The sequence below is a fragment of the Anguilla anguilla genome, chromosome 1 (assembly GCF_013347855.1).
Source record: "Anguilla anguilla isolate fAngAng1 chromosome 1, fAngAng1.pri, whole genome shotgun sequence".
Taxonomy (NCBI): domain Eukaryota; kingdom Metazoa; phylum Chordata; class Actinopteri; order Anguilliformes; family Anguillidae; genus Anguilla; species Anguilla anguilla.
In genome coordinates, this window is record NC_049201.1 from 4,334,512 (window position 1) to 4,356,825 (window position 22,314).

At 49.9% G+C, this 22,314-nt stretch overlaps 1 protein-coding gene across 2 annotated transcripts; it reads right to left on the bottom strand.

Annotated features, from left to right (window-relative positions):
• Positions 1 to 1,348: 1,348 nt before the first annotated feature.
• Positions 1,349 to 19,903, bottom strand: LOC118208145 (upstream stimulatory factor 2). 2 transcript variants are annotated; one of them, XM_035382529.1, is made up of 11 exons: positions 18,659 to 19,901; positions 16,214 to 16,254; positions 15,730 to 15,848; positions 14,039 to 14,158; positions 13,210 to 13,372; positions 10,563 to 10,650; positions 7,283 to 7,321; positions 6,005 to 6,063; positions 4,538 to 4,632; positions 4,021 to 4,149; positions 1,349 to 2,820 (listed from the first exon to the last, which is right to left on the bottom strand). In XM_035382529.1, the coding sequence occupies exons 1-11, from the start codon at positions 18,694 to 18,696 to the stop codon at positions 2,734 to 2,736; spliced, it is 978 nt and encodes a 325-aa protein (XP_035238420.1). In that variant the 5' UTR covers positions 18,697 to 19,901; the 3' UTR covers positions 1,349 to 2,733. The 2 variants fall into 2 exon arrangements, with proteins under 2 accessions (XP_035238420.1, XP_035238429.1); XM_035382538.1 differs by lacking the exon at positions 7,283 to 7,321 and having other exon boundaries at positions 18,659 to 19,903.
• Positions 19,904 to 22,314: the final 2,411 nt, after the last annotated feature.

Genomic DNA, 22,314 nt, shown 5'->3' on the forward strand with positions numbered 1-22,314 from the left:
GCCACTGCTGAGGTCACAGGCCACCATTGGCCCTAAACAGATGCAGCTTTGCAAGTTTAGCTCAGTTTGCAGTTCCTCTCATATTCAAAAAGAAAAAAGAAAGAGGAAAAAAAAAGCATTAAAAAAAAAAAAAATCACCCAAACTATTTTTTTTTCTTTGTGAACAGCAAGTCTTTAGCTTCCTCATTGTTCTAATATAGTTCTTTTTTCTTCTTCTTCTTCTTCATAGTTTTCAATCTCATGCTTGCACTACTTGGGAAATAAATTCAAACAAATGATCAAAAATATTCTTCAAAGTTGACTACACCCTAGAGTTCCTTCACTCAAATCCACATAGAACAGAGACGCAAACACACACAAGGACACGGTCAAGGGTTTTATCCTGTAAACTCAAGATTTGTGTACCTAGCACCCAGACACGTCCTTACTCTCGCACTGAAACCTGTGTCACTGGCCCTCTGTACAGGAAGTGGAAGCGTGCAGGCCTGATTCCTATACCTTAAGCGGTAAACGATGGATCCAAGATGGCTCCTGAGGACTGTGGGATCCTAACCTTGGACTCACGTGTGCAAATCTGAGATCTGTTTAATCACCCACCCCTCCCCTCCCCTCCCCCCCCCCCAAAGGAACGCTTTATTTCACACTTCACCCATTCCTTTCCCACCCACCCCCCTGCACTGCAAAAGACAAAAAAAAAAAAAAAAAACGTACAAAATTGTCACGAACCAAAGTCTGTCCGCAAGTTCCGCCATTTTGCCCCGACTTGGTGTCGTCCTACACAGTAAGAAGTGATTGGCTCTTTCTGAGAGGGGCGGGAGGAGAAGGTGGGGAACGATGCCATTGGTCAATCCGTCTGTCACTGGAGGAGGAGGAGGGCGAACCGGAGGTTTTCTCCTCTGTGAGATGCATTTCTCTTTCTCCATTTTCCCCGGTAGTTCATCGTTTGCTTTCTTCCTTTCCTCCAGCTGAGCCTCAGTTTCACTCATTCATTTCCACAAACGTAAAATAAAAAAAATAAAAGAACTTAAAAAATCCAAAAGTACATGACTATGTACGTACAAATATGGATTCAGTACGTAAATAACCATGCGCGTGTACATACGTACATACAGGTAATGTGTACAGTGAACACTTCAAGAAAAAAATGCTGCATTTCCTGTGTTAATGTCACTAGACCTTGCATGGTAAAAATGTGAAATTTCGTATTGGTCTTATTTCCTAAAAAAGCAGCCTTCATTGTGGCCTCTCTCCTAGTAATATTCCCAGAAATTAGAACAGCAAACCAAAATCATTTCTGATTTCGTCTGAATTTTAAATCAGTCTTTACAGAACTCTTTTAAGTTCTTCGTTTTTTTTCTTTTTTTTTTTTTTTTTACAGTTTTGGCTAAACGCCATCGTCCTTCTCACGAATCAGTTTCAGCGGGAGAAGCACACAGCCTAAAAACACCTGCAGCAAAAGCCTCCTCCGTTTACACGATTACACACGTTTAATGAGTTATTGTAAACGTGTCGGCCAGTAATCGGTAACAGCACGGAAGAGCGTTATCGATTACTGCTAGTCAGTGAAGAAGAGGAGGACCCTCTACCAGTTTACTGGGTAGTAACCAGGACACTTCCCACTGGTTCCTACCGGGGCCCCTCGTGTATGCAGTGCACTTTCACCTGTATTTATTCACTTCCTCCTTTTCACTTTAAAGTCGTGCTGAAACCAAAGGAGGCATGCCCCGCTCGGGCAGCTGAACGCAGACCTGTCACTCAGCCAGTGTTGCTTGGCGACGAGACGTTTCGGAAGTGCGATGTGGCATGACTGAACTCGATAAACCGCACCCGCGATTTGCTCAGTCACACTCAACGCCACGCGTTCAGGATCTCAGCGCGATGACCAAACACTGCCGGCGTGCGTTCCAGACGAGCGTTTTGAACAAGACGTTAAGCCGAGCTGAGCTATACAGGCTGGGCTGTGTCGAGCATGTTAACTCATGATTTTCCATGCTTTGTTCTTTTATTAGCCGATAATCATGAGTTCTGTCCTCGCCGCGATGGCTTTTGCTGCAGTTCTGTGTCTCTGTGTATCCAGAGGCCAACGTTCCTCCTGTGTGACCAATTACTTAACCCTCACAATCTAATAAATTAAACCAAACGAACTAACACCACCCAATAACGACGTCCACAATGACGCTGAACACAAAGAAGGGAAGGAAAACAGGAACACAAAGCCGAAGTACAAAAGCAAAAATGAAAGAAAAAAATAATTTAAAAATACCCTCAAATGACGGTAAAAGGAAAGGAATCACCTCTGTCCGTAAGAGAAGCTTTATAAATAGAGGGGGAATGGGAGAATTCCCCCCCCCCCCCCCCATCAAAGAGGAAGGATCCTGGGTTGGGCTGTGACAGGCTCTTGGCAAAAATGTGTGTTATTTTATTTATTCTTTTTTTTTTTTAACTCCTGTCCCTGAAGCGTAAGCCAGTGGATGGCAGCCCCCCCCCCCCCCCCCCCCTGCAGGCGGCTACACTGTCCGCAGGATGAAGGGAAAATCTTGAGAAACAGAGAGGAAGAGGAGGATACGAGATGTGCTTCTTCATCAGCAGTCGTCGTTCTCGATGTCCCTCAGTCTCCCCTCCCAGTCGTGCCCGTTCAGTCTGTGTCTGCACTGAATTCCCCGCCTCAAAAGCCACTCCTCTTCTTCCTCCTCATGCTCCTCCTGCTCCTCCTCCTCTTCCTCTCTCCCTCCTTCACTGCGCTGTCTCTCCCACGCTCTCGATGCCGTGCTGCTGCAGCTGCGCTCGGAGGAGCGCGTTCTCGTTCTTCAGCTCCTCGATCTGCAACACCGCCAACACACAGGGAGATTATCACACCGCCAACACAGGGAGATTACTACAGTACCGCCAACACAGGGAGATTACTACAGTACCGCCAACACAGGGAGATTACTACAGTACCGCCAAAACGCAGGGAGATTATCACACCGCCAACACAGGGAGATTACTACAGTACCGCCAACACAGGGAGATTATCACATCGCCAACACAGGGAGATTACTACAGTACCGCCAACACAGGGAGATTATCACACAGCCAAAACGCAGGGAGATTACTACAGTACCGCCAACACAGGGAGATTATCACATCGCCAACACAGGGAGATTACTACAGTACCGCCAACACAGGGAGATTACTACAGTACCGCCAACACAGGGAGATTACTACAGTACCGCCAACACAGGGAGGTTATCACTTCGCCAACACAGGGAGATTACTACAGTACCGCCAACACAGGGAGATTATCACATCGCCAACACAGGGAGATTACTACAGTACCGCCAACACAGGGAGATTATCACATCGCCAACACAGGGAGATTACTACAGTACCGCCAACACAGGGAGGTTATCACATCGCCAACACAGGGAGATTACTACAGTACCGCCAACACAGGGAGATTATCACATCGCCAACACAGGGAGATTATCACATCGCCAACACAGGGAGATTACTACAGTACCGCCAACACAGGGAGGTTATCACATCGCCAACACAGGGAGATTACTACAGTACCGCCAACACAGGGAGATTACTACAGTACCGCCAACACAGGGAGATTACTACAGTACCGCCAACACAGGGAGATTATCACATCGCCAACACAGGGAGATTATCACATCACCAACACAGGTAGATTACTACAGTACCGCCAACACAGGGAGATTATCACATCGCCAACACAGGGAGATTATCACATCGCCAACACAGGTAGATTACTACAGTACCGCCAACACAGGGAGATTACTACAGTACCGCCAAAACACAGGGAGATTATCACACCGCCAACACATGGAAATTAACACACAGCTCCCAACACAGTAGTGTACACAGTTTGGACAGCAGTGTTAGTGAGGACATTCCCATGGCAGGCAGGTGTGTTAGTGAGGACATTCACACAGCAGGCAGGTGTGTTGGGGAGCAGTGTTAGACAGGGCAGGCAGGTGTGTTGGGGAGCAGTGTTAGACAGGGCAGACATACCTGCTGTCGTAGCAACTCGTTGTCCACCTGCACTCTCTCCACCTCCTTGAAGCTCTCCTGCAGCCTCTGGTTGTTCTGCCGGAGTTCGCGGATGTAGTCGCACGCTTTGGACAGGATCCCGCCTTTGCTCTGCAGCGAGAAATGTGTGAACTACGCACACACACAAACACACAAGCATTGTGCACTAACACAGTCAGTCAGACAGCCGGCCGCCCAATCAGCCAGCCAGACAGCCAGCCAGTCAGTCAATCAGACAAGGAGTCAGCTGATTGGAGAGCCAGTCAGCCAATGAACCAACCAGACAGGCAGTCCGCCAATCAGACAGCCAGCCAGCCGATCAGACAGCCAGTCAGCCAATGAGCCAATCAGACAGGCAGTCAGGTAATCAGACAGCCAGCCAGTCAGTCAGTCAGTCAGCCTGTCAGCCAATCAGACAGCCAGCCAGCCAATCAGTCGGCCAGCGAGGCACCCAGCTGGTCAGTGCAGTATCTCTGGGGGCACAGTGGAGAGCCCTCACCGCTCCTGTCTTGCTGCTGTCCATGTTGCAGTCGGGGATGATTTTGGAGAGGGTAACGATCCAGTTGTTGATCTTGTCTCTCCTTCGCCGCTCCACTGCGAACACAAGGAAGGGCTGCTTTACGGCAATCGCCAGGGTAACACAGATCCACCGACTCGACACCCAGCGCCCGCGTCTCTGCGCAGCGGGGGGGGTTTCATACGGTAAACCGATCGCCTGCTCTGGGTGCATTTACCTTCCCCTGCCGACCCCCCCAATGCCCAGAGCACCTGATCTGGGCTCCTGCTTCACACACTCCTTTGCAAATGGGCGAAACAATCAATGGATAGCGTTCAAATAGAAACTTTTATTTGTATACAATGGAGTGGTAATGGAAAAGTGACACTCACTCACTCACTCACTCACTCACTCACTCACTCACTCACTCACTCACTCACTCACTCACTCACTCACTCACTCACTCTGCCCTCTCGCCACCCCCCCCTCCCTCCCCCCCTCCCAAGCTGACGGGCCCCTGGTGGCCGCGCTGCCCCACTCGCGTGAGTGTGAGGTGACGGGCCGTGCCCAATTACACGGGCGCGGTGCGGCGCATGCAGGACGGCTATTAAAATAACGGAGACGGGCAATTTACCCCCGCAGCCCACGAACGGGAGACGGGAACCGCCCACGCACGCCGGACGCTAACGAACACTGGCGGCTCATAAGAGCGGGCGTACGTTAGCGCGCTGCCGCTAACCCTCCGAGCCTCACAACACCAGCGGCCCTCGGTTACTGCAGCGCTGCTTTCATGTGCCCGGTGACCGCCAGAGAGCCAAATCCCCTGGCGCACAAAAAAAAAACCACAAGAAAGGAACCGATACCATTTGCTTGTGGTTTGCCAGCTCTCCCCCCGCATCTCCGTTGTAATCTCTTTCTTTGCCAGCGGGGGGCGCACAGCGGGGGCCAATCAGCTTCAGGATTTCATCCGCGCGCTCTTTAATTCGCTGCTTTTCTTTCGCCCGAATAGTCAGGAGACGCCGTGGCTGACGTCCCCCCCCCGCCGGAAACGTCTCGGCCGAGGGCTGATATTAGAGCGACGCACCCCAGCGGAGTTCCCGCGAGCAGCCAACCGCGGGGCCGAGCCGGAATTAGACGAGGGGGGGGGACAGGAACGGGTGCGTGCGCGGCGACCCCGCAGTGCCGGAGCGGTGCACCCCTGCGCAGCGGGCGCAGTACGACGGCGCATGCCGAAATTCAGCCGGGCCCGTCCCACAGACATCTGGCGCCCTCTGGTGGTCACGCACACAACCTGCACCTCCCAACCACCTCCCCATCTCCTACAACAGATTACAAAACCTTTGTCTTTGACTCTTTGGCTCTTTGGCTCGTATCACACCTCCAACCCGCCCCATCCGTCATAATGCGCCGTTCCCCTGGCGGCTGTAGCCCGTCCGCCCGCTCAGAGGCATTATGGGTAATGTAGTTCACCTTCGTTGTGCTGCGCCCTCCTCCGCTCGTCCCTCGGCGTCCGTGGCCCGTCCATTTTCCTGCAAGACAGACAGACAGAGACGGACAGGGGGGCAGAGGTTGAGGTGCGGTGCGTCGCATTTCCCGCTCTCTCTCTCTCTCTCCCCCTCCTTCTCTCTCTCTCTCGCGGGACGAAGTGCTTTGCCCACTTTAGGGTGAGCGCATCGGTCCACGCCGGGGAGCTCGTCCTCAAACCCCGCAGGACCACGGCGTCCGCTGGTTTCTGCGGTCTCCCTTTCAATGCAATCGGCGGCCGCTCTGGGCCGTGGAAACCAGGCGTGTCAGGCAGTGAGGGAAACCAAACGACTCCGATCACTGCGCGGCGCCCCAGCGCGCCGAAACGCACCAGAAACCAGCAGGCGCCGTGGCCCCTCCCGAATCTGAGTTTGAGATTCCCCGGCCTGCACCATTTACACATTTTTATTCGTAAAAAAGAAAAGAATCGTCATTTTATTCTGCGCGACTTGAGCCCTTCTGAAGCGGCCCGAGCCAGGAACTGGGCCTAAGCCGTTAAAAAGTCTGGAGTGCGCGGAGCAGAGCAGTGAGAGATTCTGACAGGTAAAAAAAAGGGCAGTCCACGGGACAACGGCATTATTAAAGAAGGCAGATGGGACGCAGTTAAGCAGCTAGGACCGGAGCACCGTGCTGCGCGGGACAGACAGTCCGGTACGCGCAGGTGCCCTGTGCTTCAGCGCGCAGGTTGCCTGTGCTTCAGCGCACAGCCGGGCGTTAGCGGAGTCCGCCGGGTCTGACTGCAGTGCTGAAAACCAGATGCTGCTCTGGGGGTAGCGGCTGCTCTCTCTCTCAGCTCAAACATCCCCCTCCTCCACCCCCCCCCCCCCCCACCCAGACGTATGGCTCTCTCCACACACCACCTCCCCCCCCCCCCCCCCCCTCCCCGGAGGTACGCCCTAATTAATCCATGTCGAGCGTCGAGCCAGGCCTCAGTCTTACAGAAGGCCCGGCGTAGCGCACAGAGTCTGTTCCTAACACTGAGCAGCGCTCAACCCTTACAGTAAAAAACAAAAGAAAAAAAAAAAAACACCCTACGTCATGTGTACACAGAAATAACTAATCACAGCATTGGGCACAGGAATCGAAACGCTAGTCACACCATCAGATCAGGGAGGGGGGGGGGGGGGGGGGGTGTGGCGGGGGGGGGGGGTGCAGGAAGGAAGGGGAGGGATTTGGCGGCCGGGTCCAGCCTGTGGCTGTTAGGTATTTGAAAGTTTTCCTCACCAGTTTAGACCGTCATGTTGCAGCATCTCGTTTTCATCTCTGCGAACGGCAGGTAAGTTTTTGGTTTTTGTTTTTTGATTTTTTTTTTGTTGTTCATTTCATGTTTTTAAAAATGGTTATTCAATATAAACAGGTATAATATAACACATACACATAACAATAATGTCAATAATGAAGGAATACAATTGTTAAAGATGAAAGAGAGGAAAGTGGGTGATCAAGAGGCATTAAAAAAACAAAAAAAACTAACAAAAATCAACATCAAAAGACAGGAAATCCCAATACTGAAGCAGAAGTCACTGAAGACCCCACCCCCCGACGCAAACACCCCTACCCACACACGCATACACACATCCACCCACAAACACCCCCGCCCCCCCCCCACCCGCACACACACCCACACCCCCCCACCCGCACACACACCCACACCCACACCATGCAGTAGTGTCTGGTTCTCTCTCTCTCTCCCTCGGCGCGTGTAGATAATTGGCTGGCTCATTAACCGAGCTGCAGAGTGAGGGGCCCCATAAACCCTGGAGGCTCGCTGCACAAGACAACAGCAAGCACCACTGTGATGTCACAATCAACAGCACAGACCAGCGGCTGACCTGGGATCAGCCTGGCCCTTCGGCTCCCAATGGATAAAGGCTAAGCTCCGGACAGCAGCAGACGACCAATCCTAGAACGGCACTCCTACCCTGAGCTGCTTTCCGAATGTAAAACCTGGACTTCAACTCCCACAAGCTCACTTGTTCCCCATGTGACCAAACCAATCCAACGCAGACCGATTCAGATTTTAGGCTATTCTGCCACCCAGGTACTCCAGGGGTGTATTTCACAGGAAAAAAATCATATTACGAAATGAGATTTAGGATTCGTTTGGGGCCTTTGAGATTATTGTGAAACATTCCGAGATGACATCAATGTTCGTGCAATTTCTCACAAGAAATGCCGAAATGAGATTGTCACTGGCCCACAGAACGTAGCTTCATACATTTTTATTTGAAGACAATCTTGTGTGAACTCTTGCATTATGATTTTTCTCTGGGGTTTCCATTTGCAAGCAGAAAATCAAGCCACGTTAGGACGGAATGACGAGCCATTTGGCGGACTGCGTGGTTCGGTTCTACTTAAAACGACGTTTCAGGGTCTGTGGTGAACATTCTACATGTATCCCCTTGTGTGTTCTCTGAGCGCTGAAACCCCAACAAAACGGGGCTTCCGATTGGCTCGTTCGGTAAAGGCTGGGCCGTGCTTTGGCAGATCCGAGCGATTTCATTGGTAGGGCTCCTGCGAGGGGCTGGGTGGGTCTAATTGGCCAGGTTTCCTAAGATTACTGCTGTATTAGCTTGTTAGCCCATTAGGCTACCAGCCCAGTTAGCAGTGACAGACAGGCCTCTCCTCCAGTCAATCCTAGCTCTCTCCTGTAGTACTGTGAGCACTGCAGGGGGTAAAACAGTGGCAGGAATGTGGGCATCACAGCAGTACACAGCCCCAGCGTTCCCTGCACAAACTCAAGACTACAGCCGCCAGTTCAAAATTGGAGAGAAAAAAACAAAAACAAAAGAAAGCGTTTAAAAAAACAAACAGCCACTACGGAAGCCCCAGGAGTCCAATAAGGGTGTTTGCCCTCCAGTCTGTAACTGCACTGATGTTGTATTGCAGGCCACAGAGAAAGGCAGCACCTCGCGGCAGGCAGTGTCCCGGGGATTTGGAGCAGAGCGAAGGGCAACGGGGCCGATTTGGAAAACGAAACCAAAAAGGGCCCCGAGACATTTCCCACAGGAGATACAGACTGCCTTCAGCACTGAGGAAGAGGAGGAGCAGAGTCTGTGAACTCTCTGAACACACACACACATGCACAAACACACACACACACAAACGTACAAATAAACAAACAACACATGCGCACACACACAAAAAAAAAACCACACACATATGCGCCCACACACAAAGTCACACGTGTGCACACACACAAACACATGCACATTAACACACACACACACACATGCACACACACACAAACACATGCACATATAAACAAACACACAGAAGCACAAGCAAACAAACACACACACACACACACACACACACAAACACACAGTATACCACACCTCACCCCACACAGCAGTTTATAGATTCACACATACACATCCACACCCTTCATCTTTCCCAGCGCGCAGAATATTAACAGGTGGGTTTTTAAATATGCGGGCGCATTAAAACCCCCAGGCCTGGGCTGGATTACAGCGGGGGTAACACAGCGGTGGTTTACCATCGCCGGGCGATCGTTACGCCCGCAGTCCTCCCCCAAACCGCAAACGCCAAAGCACGCCGGCAGAGCGCGCCGGCGGCACAGAGGGAGAGACGAAGGGGCGCGAGTGTCCGCGCCGAACCTGCACCCCACACGTCTCCGCATCACCACGGTTACGATCGGGCCCGGAGGCACCCGCAATGCCGCAGCACAGCAGGCCTCGGGCGGATGGCGCTTTTTCTCTCGGATCCGACTCAAGGCCGCAATAAAGAACGCCAGGGAGGCCAATCCGCCGTTATCTTTCAGCGCAGGGCTTCCAATTAGGAGCATCAAACAGAAAATGAATAAACGTGGTGGTAACTCCAGGTGATGCGGGAGGCTACAAACGGCGGTGGGAGCACAGGTGCAGCGAGGCCAGCGTGAACGCCAGCAGAGTCCGCGACGCAGGTACGGGCACAGGTACGGACACAGGAGCGGGCACAGGTACGGACGCAGGAGCGGGCGCGGAAGAGGAAGGGTGCGACTGTCCCCAGAGGCTTCAGCCCCTAAATCTCGGGTTTTCGGTGCCAATGGACCCAAATGGAGCTAATTTTTGGATGTTCCGGTCAATTTTTTTTTTTTTAAACCAGACCAGGGCAAAATATTCAAAAAGTGTGTCAGAACAGAAGAGCTGACTGAAGATCAGTTTTTTTTTTTGTGCCTCTGGACGGGGCATATCTGATCCCAGATCAGCACTGATGCTCTGCTTTATGAATGCCAGTCCATGGCACTGGAGTGACACTGTGCATTTATGTAGAGTTTGCACACAAAATCTTTTTTTTTTTTTTTGTGCAAGTATTGGGTGAGTATTGGGTGAAATTTGGGGGTTGGTGAACCCCAAAACCACAAAGCAAAATGGCCGCGGCTGTGGCCGTGACCTGGAGCGACTCGGACAGCCGTGGACCCGGAAGCTTCCGTCCACGCCCTGCAGATCGCGTGCGTCCCCGTGGGGGGGGCGGGTCAGGGGTCGGAGAGGCCGATACTCACGTGGAGTAGGGGTGCGTGCGGGGGGCTATGGTTCGGGGCGTGCCTGACTGCAGGACGTCAGGGGGGGTCATCATCACGTAAAACTGACCTGGGAGGCGCACGAGAGGGAGGAAGACGCAGAGAAGAGGAAGAGTGGTCACGTCATCCACTTCATTCACAATGCTGCAATATTATAACCCTTTATGGTGTGAGATCACAAATATGGGATTACAATTTTCCTAACTGAACATCCCAACGCTGATTTAACAATCTCTAGCGGTAACAGAAAGCATCAGAGTTCTAGGACACAGACTTGGAATTTTGAGAAAAAAAAATCTAGAAAATCTTGTCTTCAAAGGGTTAAACGCACCCGGACATTACCTACGTAACTACAGCCAATCAGGGTTTGACATTTTCTCTATTTTTGCCCCACAGACAGCACCACGTGTCCCGCCCCGGGGTTCCTCATTTTCATCACGATCCGTCAGCCAGCGTTCGCCGCTCGTTTTGGGAAAGTATCTGTTTGATCGTGATACAGGTGCCTGGAGCATATTTCAGTAAATTGCCTTTTTATTATATTGCCGGCAGTGGAGAGCGATTATCAGCAGTGGATAAACGCATCCAGCAGAGTCTAACGGGGAGATTTCCGATAAGCAGGCCTCTCAGAAGCGTTTACATTTCAATCAGTCAGAACAAAGCGGCGAGACTCCCTCTGCGGGGAGCGCGGGACCATCAGAGCCGTCCCACAGCCGCTGGGTCGGGGACGCCGATGCATTCGCCTCCGCGTGCTCTCCAACAACACCAACGGTTGGCGGGAGATCCATGGCGGGTCGGGTGGAGACTGGCGGTAAGGGAGAGCCGCGGCGGGTGGAGGCTGGCGGTAAGGGAGAACTGCGGCGGGTCGGGTGGAGGCTGGCGGTAAGGGAGAACCGCGGCGGGTGGAGACTGGCGGTAAGGGAGAACGGTGGCGGGTGGAGACTGGCGGTAAGGGAGAACGGTGGCGGGTGGAGACTGGCGGTAAGGGAGAACCACGGCGGGTGGAGGCTGGCGGTAAGGGAGAACCACGGCGGGTCGGGTGGAGGCTGGCGGTAAGGGAGAACCGCGGCGGATCGGGTGGAGACTGGCGGTAAGGGAGAACCGCGGCGGGTGGAGGCTGGCGGTAAGGGAGAACCACGGCGGGTCGGGTGGAGACTGGCGGTGAGGGAGAACTGCGGCGGGTGGAGACTGGCGGTGAGGGAGAGCCGCGGCGGGTGGAGGCTGGCGGTAAGGGAGAGCCGCGGCGGGTGGAGGCTGGCGGTAAGGGAGAACCACGGCGGGTCGGGTGGAGACTGGCGGTAAGGGAGAGCCACGGCGGGTGACATGGAACGCCATCCTGCCCGTGCGCTCAGACGCGCGCATCACCCGCAGAACGCTGAGCTTTACATTACAGCACCCGACTACTCCAACATACTGTCATTTGCGTACATGAACTAAACACCAACGCTCCTAAACGCCAAATATTTAAGGTGTTTTAGAGGCTCTAATTGAGTCCTCCAGCTGAAAAAAAGCGGCCCAGCAGCCTCTTCACAAAGCCCCCTCCTGCAGAAGCCCCGGAGATCCTCCTCTCGCCGCTCCACCTGGAGCACTCCCATTACTCACTCGATGAGCAATCAGGGCTAATTACTGAAACGCGCGTCCATGTTCCAGGAGCCACGCTCGCTGCCGTCAGGCTCCCGGTTTTCTGCCGCTCGATTCCGCGGCGTTCCGGAATCCGCGTATCCCCCCCCCCCCCCCACCCCCCACCCCCCACCCCACCCCGTTCCTTCCGTCATCATAACTCTCCAAGCCCGCTCCGTCCCGTTACAGCGTGGATTTGTTGGACCGCGCCGGTGCTCATTAGGGGTTTTTGTCTCTCCTTAATCTAATTAATGGCAGCTTAATCACGGCCAATTACCTCGTTACGGGTTCAGACTGGAGGGGCTGCGGAGGCGCGCGGCAGATTTCGGCCGAATCGCGAGCCGTAAAATCCACTCCGCTGACAGCGCAAGGTCACAGCAGGGGAGCCAATCGCCCGGAGGAGATGCAGCAGCGATAGAGCCCCATTAACCCCGGCTATCGTAACAGGTGTACAGCGCATTTAACTCAGCACACCGCACACCTTCCTAAACGATCGTTATAGTAAGTGAGAGTAGTTAGAGGACCAGAGTACCGGATGTGTGTGCTCCTGTGTGTGTGTGTGTGTCTGTGTGTGGGTGTGTGTGCACTGGGTGTGTGCTCTTGTGTACGTGTGTGTGTGTGTGTACTGGGTGTGTGCACTTGCGTGTGTGTGTGTGTTTGCACTGGGTGTGTGCACTTGTGTATGTGTGTGTGTGTGTGCGCGCAGTGGGTGTGTGCACCTGTGTGTGTGTGTTTGTGTGTGCGCGCACTGGGTGTGTGTGTGTGTGTGTCTGTGCACTGGGTATGTGCACTTGTGTATGTGTGCACGCACTGGGTGTGTGCACCTGTGTGTGTGTGTGTGCGCACTGGGTGTATGTGTGTGTGTGTGTGCGCGCACTGGGTGTGTGCACCTGTGTGTGTGTGTGTGTGTGTGTGTGTGCACTGGGTGTATGTGTGTGTGTGTGCGCGCAGTGGGTGTGTGCACCTGTGTGTGTGTGTGTGTGTGTGTGTGGGTGCATGTGTGTGTACTCACCCCCTGCCTGTGTGAGGGCGGGGTCAGCAGTAGCCTGCACAGACACTGCAGTCGCCGTGCCGTCGCTCACTGTGGCTGCTGGGAAGTAGGCGAAGCGCGTCTCCCCCCCCACGGGCTCCCCCGCCGGGCTGCCCCCATTACTGAAGGGGTTCTGGATCACCGCCTGAGGGGCAGAAACACACACACACACACACACACACACACATGCACACAGACAGACAGGCACACACACACACACACAGATGCATGCGCACACGCACACGCACAAGCAGACACACACACAGATGCATGCGCGCACACACACACACGCACCAAAACATGAAATGGAAATAATGCCTCACGCCGTTTTGTCCCTCTAATGTACATGAGGGGGAGGAGGTTCAAATTTGACCAGCAGGTGTTAGCTGGCCTTTGTGACCATATCTGTGCAGGTGTAACCTGGTTGCTATGACAGTACCTGTTCAGGTGTAACCTGGTTGCTATGTCAGTACCTGTGCAGGTGTAACCTGGTTGCTGTGATAGTACCTGTGCAGGTGAAACCTGGTTGCTATGACAGTACCTGTGCAGGTGTGACCTGGTTGCTGCGACAGTACCTGTGCAGGTGAAACCTGGTTGCTATAACAGTGCCTGTGCAGGTGTGACCTGGTTGCTGTGAGAGTACCTGTGCAGGTGTGACCTGGTTGCTATGACTACCTGTGCAGGTGTGACCTGGTTGCTGTGGCAGTAATTGTGCAGCTGAAACCTGGTTGCTGTGATAGTACCTGTGCAGGTGAAACCTGGTTGCTATGACAGTACCTGTGCAGGTGTGACCTGGTTGCTATGACAGTACCTGTGCCACGGCCTGCTGTGCTCCTGCGAAGGCAGCCGTTGAAACGACGCTGACTGCCCCTCCCCCGTCGTCTCCCCCTTCTAACTGCTGGTCCGTTACCTGGACGACACGGTAGGTCACCTGCAGAGGAAGAGGAGGGGAGGGGAGGACAGCGTTAGCCCATTTCCCTGGTAACCTTGAGCAGTTCCCTCACACACACCCTTCCCACAACCACACAACAGCCAAGCCAAGCAGAACAGACACAGCCTGAGAGGGTCACTGACAGAGAACCAGGCCATTCATCGCCAGTGATGACAACTGACCCAATCAGAGCCAGACCTGGGTTAAATACATATTTGTTTTGGATTCAAATACTTTTCTATGCTTTACTGACTTTTGTCTGGTGTATTGGAACCCATGAAATACTCCCAGAAAGTGCAAACCCCGCCTTCTGGTCAAATTGGCAGGCTCAATTACACCAGGGAAGATCAATAGAGCACAGGAAAGTATTTGAATCCAAAACAAATACGTATTTGACCTTGGTCTGATCAGAGCACTAATGAACTACTGCCTGAAGCTAAACAGACCAGACCAGTGCCTGTCTTAAGGGCCTCCACAGTCATCATCCAATTCCCACGGATTTCCCAAAACCACAGCCACAGCACAAAGACGGACAACCGCAGTCTTCGCGCTCATACGGATTCACAATTCCCATTTAAGGAACAAGACTTGGTTGCAGGTTACAGCTCTAGTTGGGAACAGCCTTTCTACAAGATGCCACTGTCTGGATTCAGGACACCACAGATTCAGGGCACCCCCCATTTGCCAAGCAAGCAACCTCTGTAATCTAAGAGTGTAAAATACTTCCCAGGGGTCATTGGGATGTTGACGGGAACCTCAAACAGACCCTGGAGAACCCCCTGTCCAAATTCAGTGGCACGTCCACCATAGACGCTATACTTTTACCTAGAGTTCACCTCTTCCACTCTGTCATACGCTGAATTTGCAAGCAGGCTGAAAAACAGCACGGAGGCCTGGGCCTGATCTAATATTCACAGTCAAAAGCAGGCCTTTGTGTCCAGTGTGAGCGCACTTGTTTGCTTCGGCAGAATGAGCTGCGTTTGGAAATACCACCCTTGTCATGTGACCCACCTCCTGACTGACATGTGACATCAGCCGCATGCCAATCCCGGTGAGGGATTGGAATCACATGACCGCTCCTAACTCAGCTGTGTTTACAGTCAGTTAAAGCGGTCAGCCCTGGCGTGACAACCCAGCCCAGCACACCACCGGATTACATTAGCGCAGGCCGCTAACATCTAGGCCAACTACTTCTTCTATTAAGGGGGAGGGAAAACCAAAAAAAAAACAACAACATTCCTTTTAACTTCTGCAAAGCTCCCTTTCAAATTGCAACCTGCACAAAAACAGCGCCTGTGTCTATTTCAAGGTCACGACAGACCTGAGGCTCCCCAATAAAAATGAGGAGCGGATACTGAATAAAGGCAGAACGTTCAGTCAAACTGACGAAGGCCCAATGGGACCGGGCACGAGGTTTCAGCACCTTTTGGGTCAACCAGTTTGACGGAATATGAAAGGCGGGTGGGGTGGGGGGGGGGGGGGGAGGTCCAGAAAGCAGTTGTGAAACTCTGAAGCCTCCTTGCAGGTGGGGCGGGGGCACTTTCAGTGACTGTCTAAAATCGGGGCTGTACCTGCCCACCACTGTTCTCGGTGCGGAACTGGTACTGGATGTTGTGATCGGCGAACGCTGCAGCCTGTGGAACGCCCGCTATGGTAACCGCAGTCTGCTCGGTTCCACCGCCGTTATCGCCTGCGGGGGGGTGAGAAGGGGGGGGGGGTGGTAATGGATTAGAGAAACTAACAAATTTTCTAACACCACAAGCGCATTTCACAGTGCAACCCGTTTTAATTACTCCTGCCTTTAAAAGGTTCTCAACAGCTTTTTCATCAAAGCAGATACAGAAAGGAAACCAGTCCCCCTCCACCCCCTTTAAAAATTTAAAATGCACCAAATTCAATTAGCTGGATTCAAGTCACCTGACGTCGCTGAGGAGTCACAAACAGCACTGCTGTGGGAAAAACGAGGAACTGTGCAGGGCTATCTCCTCACTAGCGTGTAAAGTTAGGCAGGAACAGTCCTCTCTGGGGTCAAACAAAACAAGGGCTGACTCTTACCTTCGGATATCTGCACAACCTCCTCCTCTTGTTTCTCGTGACTGGAAGAGAGGGGACAGAGTGCGTCTCACTTCGTTGTCAAAAGTCGGGAGCATGCAAACAGCGAAGATAACGCAGAATGAGTACCGAGGGAATGGGGTGGTCACTATGACGGCTGTCATAAGGTTATCACAAGGTTATCCCCTCTTCATAAATGACAGTGTGCTATTGCATGCCGATCCTCTGCTTCACACACATAACGTTTAACCCACTTCTTCAGCGACAGGCCTACATACATTCACCGGCCACTTTAGTAGGTACACCTGCTCATTAACGCAAATAGCCTGCTCCTCCAAACAGCGGATCATGTGGCTGCAGGTCAATAAGCATGCAGACATGGGGAAGAGGTTTAGTTTTTTTTTTTTGTTTGACCAAACATTAGAATGGGCAAGATGCGTGATCTAAGCGACTTAGATCACGGTATGACTACTGGTGTCAGACGTGGTGGTTCCAGCTTCTCAGAAACCGCTGCCTTCCTACGATTTTCACACGCTAGTCCTCTAGAGTTCACAGAGAACAGCGCAATAACCGAAAAACATCCACTGAGCGGCTGTGCTGTGACCGAAAACACCTTGTTATTGAGAGAGGTCAGGGGAGAAAGGGCAGGCTTTTTCAAACTAACAGAAAGGCCACAGATGCTCAGATAACAGCTGTTTACAGCAGTGGTGTGCAGAAGGGCATCTGTGAAAGCGCAGCGCGTAGAATCCTGAAGCGGGCGGGCTACAGCAACAGAAGACCGCACAAAGTTCCTGTCAGGAACAGGAAGACGAGGCTGCAGAGGGAACGTAATCAGCAAATCTGGAGAGCGGAAAAACGCTGCCAAATCTGACAAATCTCAATTTCTGCTGCAAAATGCAGATGGTAGAGTCACAGTTTCAAACAGTATGAATCCATAAATCCATCCTCATCAGACCAGGCTGGTGGTGGTGGTTATGTAATGGTGTGGGGAAGGTTTCCTTGGCATACACAGAGGTCCCTTAATACAAACTGAGCATCATTTTAATGCCACTAAGCATTACTGCGGATTATGTGCATTCTTTTATGATTTGTGGCCACATTTTAAGCCTTTTTCAAATACATTCAGCAGAAAAATACGCCATGTCACAAAGCACACATCATCTCCAGCTGGTTCCACGAACATGACGAGGAACCAGTGGCCTGCACAGTCCCCGGAGCCCAATCCAATAGTGCACCTTTGGGAAGAGCCGGAATGGGAGGTTCGCATAATGCCTGTTCGAAAAATCTGCAGGAACTGCTGTAGAGTCTGCATAGACCAAATTCCCCAAAGAAATGTTCCCAGCGCCGCCCTTGTCAAACCCGTGCCGCGAAGAACTCAAGCAGTTCTGGAGGGAAAAGTGAGTCCGAACCGGTCGATGGGTGTACCTAATAAAGCGGCCGGCGCGCGTGTCCAATCAGTTGTCTGATCTGTTTCGGCCAAGTTCACATTTGACAAGCGGTCAGTGTCTAAGCGTCATCATCACATAGCCAGATGTTCCCCAAATAAACAGCGCAGATTTGTTTTATTATTAAATGCTGCATTCCCGCAAGCAAACTTTGTCAGCTTATCGTCAAACTTTAGCTGGTGCTAGCTCACTAAAAATTGAGCTGGGTAACAAAGCTAACATTATCTCATATATGAAAAAAACTGGCTGGCTAGCTGGCTAGCAAGCTAGATCTCATTTTAGTTGAACTCTATTTAGGACATTAGTGATAGCTACACAGCTACAGTTAGCAAACTCCACTGATGCCAAAAATATTTCTATATAATAGTAACAATAAGTAGCCAACACGAATATTCTAATATGTATCGGCAACTAGCTGACTTTCAAACGACTAGCTAGCCACTTTAAATGCAGGTAATATATAAGACAACACGATTCGAAGTAGCTTATCTCATCTACCCAATATCATGTAAAGCTAGTTCGAAAGCTAATGTTAGCTACAACATAGTCTAACCAATTACAATCGAATTTAAACCTGGACAGTAAAATCTGTAACTCAAATGTAACTAGCCGGCGAGCAAGCCTGTTGAGATGACTGGCTACAACAACAACAACAGATTAGTCCAAGTCATTTTATAAATAGCTGGAAAAGTAATTATTTTCTAATAGGTTAATGGCATCAAATCATGTTTGATAACGCATCAAGACGGAGAGCGAACTAAGGTTATGGGTAACAGCATGTTGCGACACTTACTTTGGCTTGCAAGCTTGCTAATATTAGCAAGCTAGAAAAACTCTTCTGCAGAACCCATCAAGCTAACCTATCCGTCTAACAACCAACTAACTTGGCTAAAATGTTAAGTCCTAGACAGCCGGTGCAAGAAAATGGTGGTTGGGCCGCGGAAGCCATTCAAGAGATACGACAGGCGGGAGTGTAGAGAGAGGAGGAAGGACGCGTTATTACCTTGTGGTGGTGTCCAGACTCTGTTCGAGCATATCCATGGGGCTTCGGGTTTAAAATGTGATATTCAGTGACACGGAGACGGAGATGGAAGTGCTGATCACGGGGACAAACACTCGGGTCATGTGAGAGAGACAGTCCAGGACACGTGAGGTGTAGACCGGGCGAGGAGTTAAAATGGAGACCGCTGCTGGGAGGGTGGATGTCTGGCAGTCCGTGTCTGTTTCCCTTTTTTCTTCTTATTTTGTCATCCCTCTCCGCACTGTTTCTGTCACTGTCTTGGTGGGCGTCCTGCGTTTGTCTGATAATTTATGTGGTGTCTGCAACGCGGGTACTGTTCTGTATTTGTTAAATCTATAAGAATGACTTCGGTTCGTAATGGTAGATTTCTCCTTTCTCCCTTTCGTTTTCTTCTCGCAGTCGCCCTTTCTGTTCGCCCTCGTCCGTGCCGTAGTATAGCGGTGTATTTCAGATATCCATCCGCAAGCTTGCCGTTGCAGCCGTCAGAGGGTTGCGCATAACAAAATATGGAGTGGAATAAAAATTTCATTACTGCTGTCTTTCGCGGTTTTGTTTAGGATGTATAGTGCTCAGTTGATAAACTGTATTACACAGCGCATCTAGTGATTGTATCCACCCTTGTGAACGTTCAAAAGTTTTACAAAAGGTTGACGGGTTTCATTTGCCTTTCAAGCTAGCTAGCTGGCTAGCTGTCAGTTTGCTGAGTAGGCGACTATGTGCGTTAAGCAGTTGCCAAACAAGAGTATTCATTTTTTTTACTATTAAGAAACGTGTAAAGATAAATTGTTCGGCATTTTTTCCGTCTAATTTGTTGTGGAATTGCTGATGTTTGTCGTGTGTTGCACTGCAGGAAATTCAAGATCGGAACTCAGATTTCATCGCTTCCTCTCATCTACAATATGAGTGCATGGCTCGAAAGTTAATGTTTATAACGTTGATAATTTGCTATCCCATATGATTCTACGACTGCATGAGTTCGACCCATTTTAATTCTTAATCAATACAAACCTTAATCTATTGCTAACAAAGAGGCTATGCATTTGCGATGATCACGCTGGTGTTCTCAGCTGACAGTTAAGATCCAATCCGGGTTTTCGGGAAAACCACATGACGCGGACATGATAGCACATAAAGGAACGAGTCCTGCCTGCACGCGTACCTCTGTTCGGTCGACATGGTTTCGTACCATAAATCTTTTTGAAACGACAAATACAATACTGTGATGAACTGATGACGATTAAATATCGTGTTTCAGATTGATAACTCTTTAAAAAACGGTGTTGTTTGTTACAAATGTTGTTTACGGTGCGGTTAGTTCGACTGCGCAAGAACTAGGATATATGCATAGCCAGCGCACCCCGAAGATGGATCTAGCTAGTTACCGCTTTTGAAAATAGCCCGAACGACCACTTGTAGCAATCTCTTAAAGTGGCATTTGTTTAAAATAAGAAACGTGCCGTTTTGATGTGCGTTCAGAAACAATGTTGATATGTACTCAGATATTTGAATGATGGCTTCCGGGCAATACTGGGAACCGTGATAGAAATTATGGGAATGTGAGTAATTTAACGGGTGAAACGTTTTCGTATACAAAACTACAGACACTACCCAATATTAGACAGTTAATTCAGAGAAACGATTGTTTCCACTGTTTGTAAATCTACCTAGTATCATTGCCTACAAATAATTGTAATCAAGTAATTTCCTACATTTTAAAACGAAAATCCTGGTAGGTGAGCTCTGTAACCTTGCAGCATTATGATTTGCCACTTGGGTTTCTTCCATGCCTGCAGTTTGTGAATTGTGGATCCCTTTGGTTCTGGAACAGTCTTCCAATTGATCCTGTTGACTGTCCATGTCCATATTCACCATGTAATATATATATATATATATATATATATATATATATTAAACACAAAATCCTTATTCCCCAATCACATACAGACTTTTCGTGCAAACATGGTGTCTTGGGAGTTGGATAGGTTTCCATGCTATTGCAGATAAAAAAATAATGTTACTGACTCGGTATACCCACTACACTGCCTGGAGCTCTTTAAGAGCAAAATGACATTCAAGATAATGTTATCCCCTCTGGCCCCATTCAAAGGCAGTCATTTTTTTCCCTGTGCAGAACATTTCATCATGTAAATGTACTTTGCCACGTGATGAAAGCACCCCACAAAATCCCAACCCCCTCACTTAGAGCAATTTAAAAAATAATTTGTGGAAAAATAAACATACTGGACTTGATTGGTTAGAGATATTTGCCTGTGAAAGTTACCTAGATATAGATAAGCTATCAGTCTAAAAGCCATGTTTAAATCATTGCAAAAAATATGTCTCTGTGCATTTACTTTGGCATGGCAAAGGTCTTTTTCATGGAAAGTCAGAAAATCTAGCATTCTATAATACGCTGGTCCACACTTGAATTAGGGGTTCCTAACTGTAATCAGTGAATGTACAGTGCGCTCCCTAATGTTTGGGAGACAATTTTTTTCTTGATTTTCCACTGCACTTCACAGTTTTAGATTTGTAATCACACAATTCATAAAGGGCATTTCCCCAAACGTTATGGTGGGCACATTACAGTAACTACTATCAAACAGTACAGCTAACTGTTTTTATCAACACAGTTTAGGAGGATGGCTTTTAACCTAAATATTTCTAAATCGTACTAAAAACATTTAACTTTTAACAAATAAAACTACAAATAACATTGCCCCATTTATACTATCACATTTTAAGTTTCTTGAAAAAGGATGTTGTCGAATGTAGGCTGTCTTTTCAATACACAATGTGGTGTCCAGTCTTTGGACAGAACTTTTAAGCTACATAACAGAAGGGTGGAAAATACCTGCCAATGCCACCCATCCTGCCAATGTCTAGACATAAGCATTGCCATAGCATAAACCACCATGCTCATAAAACTTTTAAACTTCACGTTAAATAGTGCTGAATTTTGTGAAACGGCATCTGTGTCCTAATGGCCAGGCTAGATGGCTATCGATGGATTGTCTGCTTTTTTTATTTCTGTGGGAAGAGTGGATTTTCAGGAGAGTTATTGGTCCCATTGTTGCTGAAAAAACAAATGTCCACTAGCTGCTTAGATTCTCAAAAATAATTGGTTTATTGCAAACTAATCACACAGGCTACTGTATGGCCTCAGCCTAATATGCGTCAAACAAAACATGAAGCAAGGAAACAACAGTGAGCTAACGTAACAACCACCCACTGTCTCTTAATCCCAGGCGAGAGAGAGTGTGCACCCAAGGGTGCCCCTTAATAAAACATAGAAAGGCCCAGCCCCAATCTACCAGCTGCCGATCAGTAAAGTGCCCCACATCAAACTTTATTGTATCTATTCATATCTTATTTGCAAGTGAATGGTGTGCAAAGTGAATTTGCAATGCATGCTGGGATAGGCTCCACCACCCCCCTACCCCAACCCTGACCAGGATAAGCATGTATAGCTAAGGGATAAATATATTATTTACAGGAAGAAGGAACAAATGCAAGTACACAAAAATAATTTGCAGAATTAATTGTGCTGAAGAAATTGGAAAGCCTGCAGGGCTTATACTAGAACCTCACTGCCAGAAACAAAATCATATTAATTGAAGCCCATGAATGAGTGACAG

Bases quoted from the DNA above. Each gene is read 5' to 3' on its own strand.
- LOC118208145 (XM_035382529.1), bottom strand. From the start codon at position 18,696: ATGGATATGCTCGAACAGAGTCTGGACACCACCACAAG. The intron at 15,849-16,213 runs GTAAGAGTCAGC...ACCCCCCCGCAG, and splicing joins GGTTGTGCAGATATCCGAAG to GCGATAACGGCGGTGGAACC. The intron at 10,651-13,209 runs GTGAGTACACAC...TGCGCCTCCCAG, and splicing joins CGCCCTCACACAGGCAGGGG to GTCAGTTTTACGTGATGATG.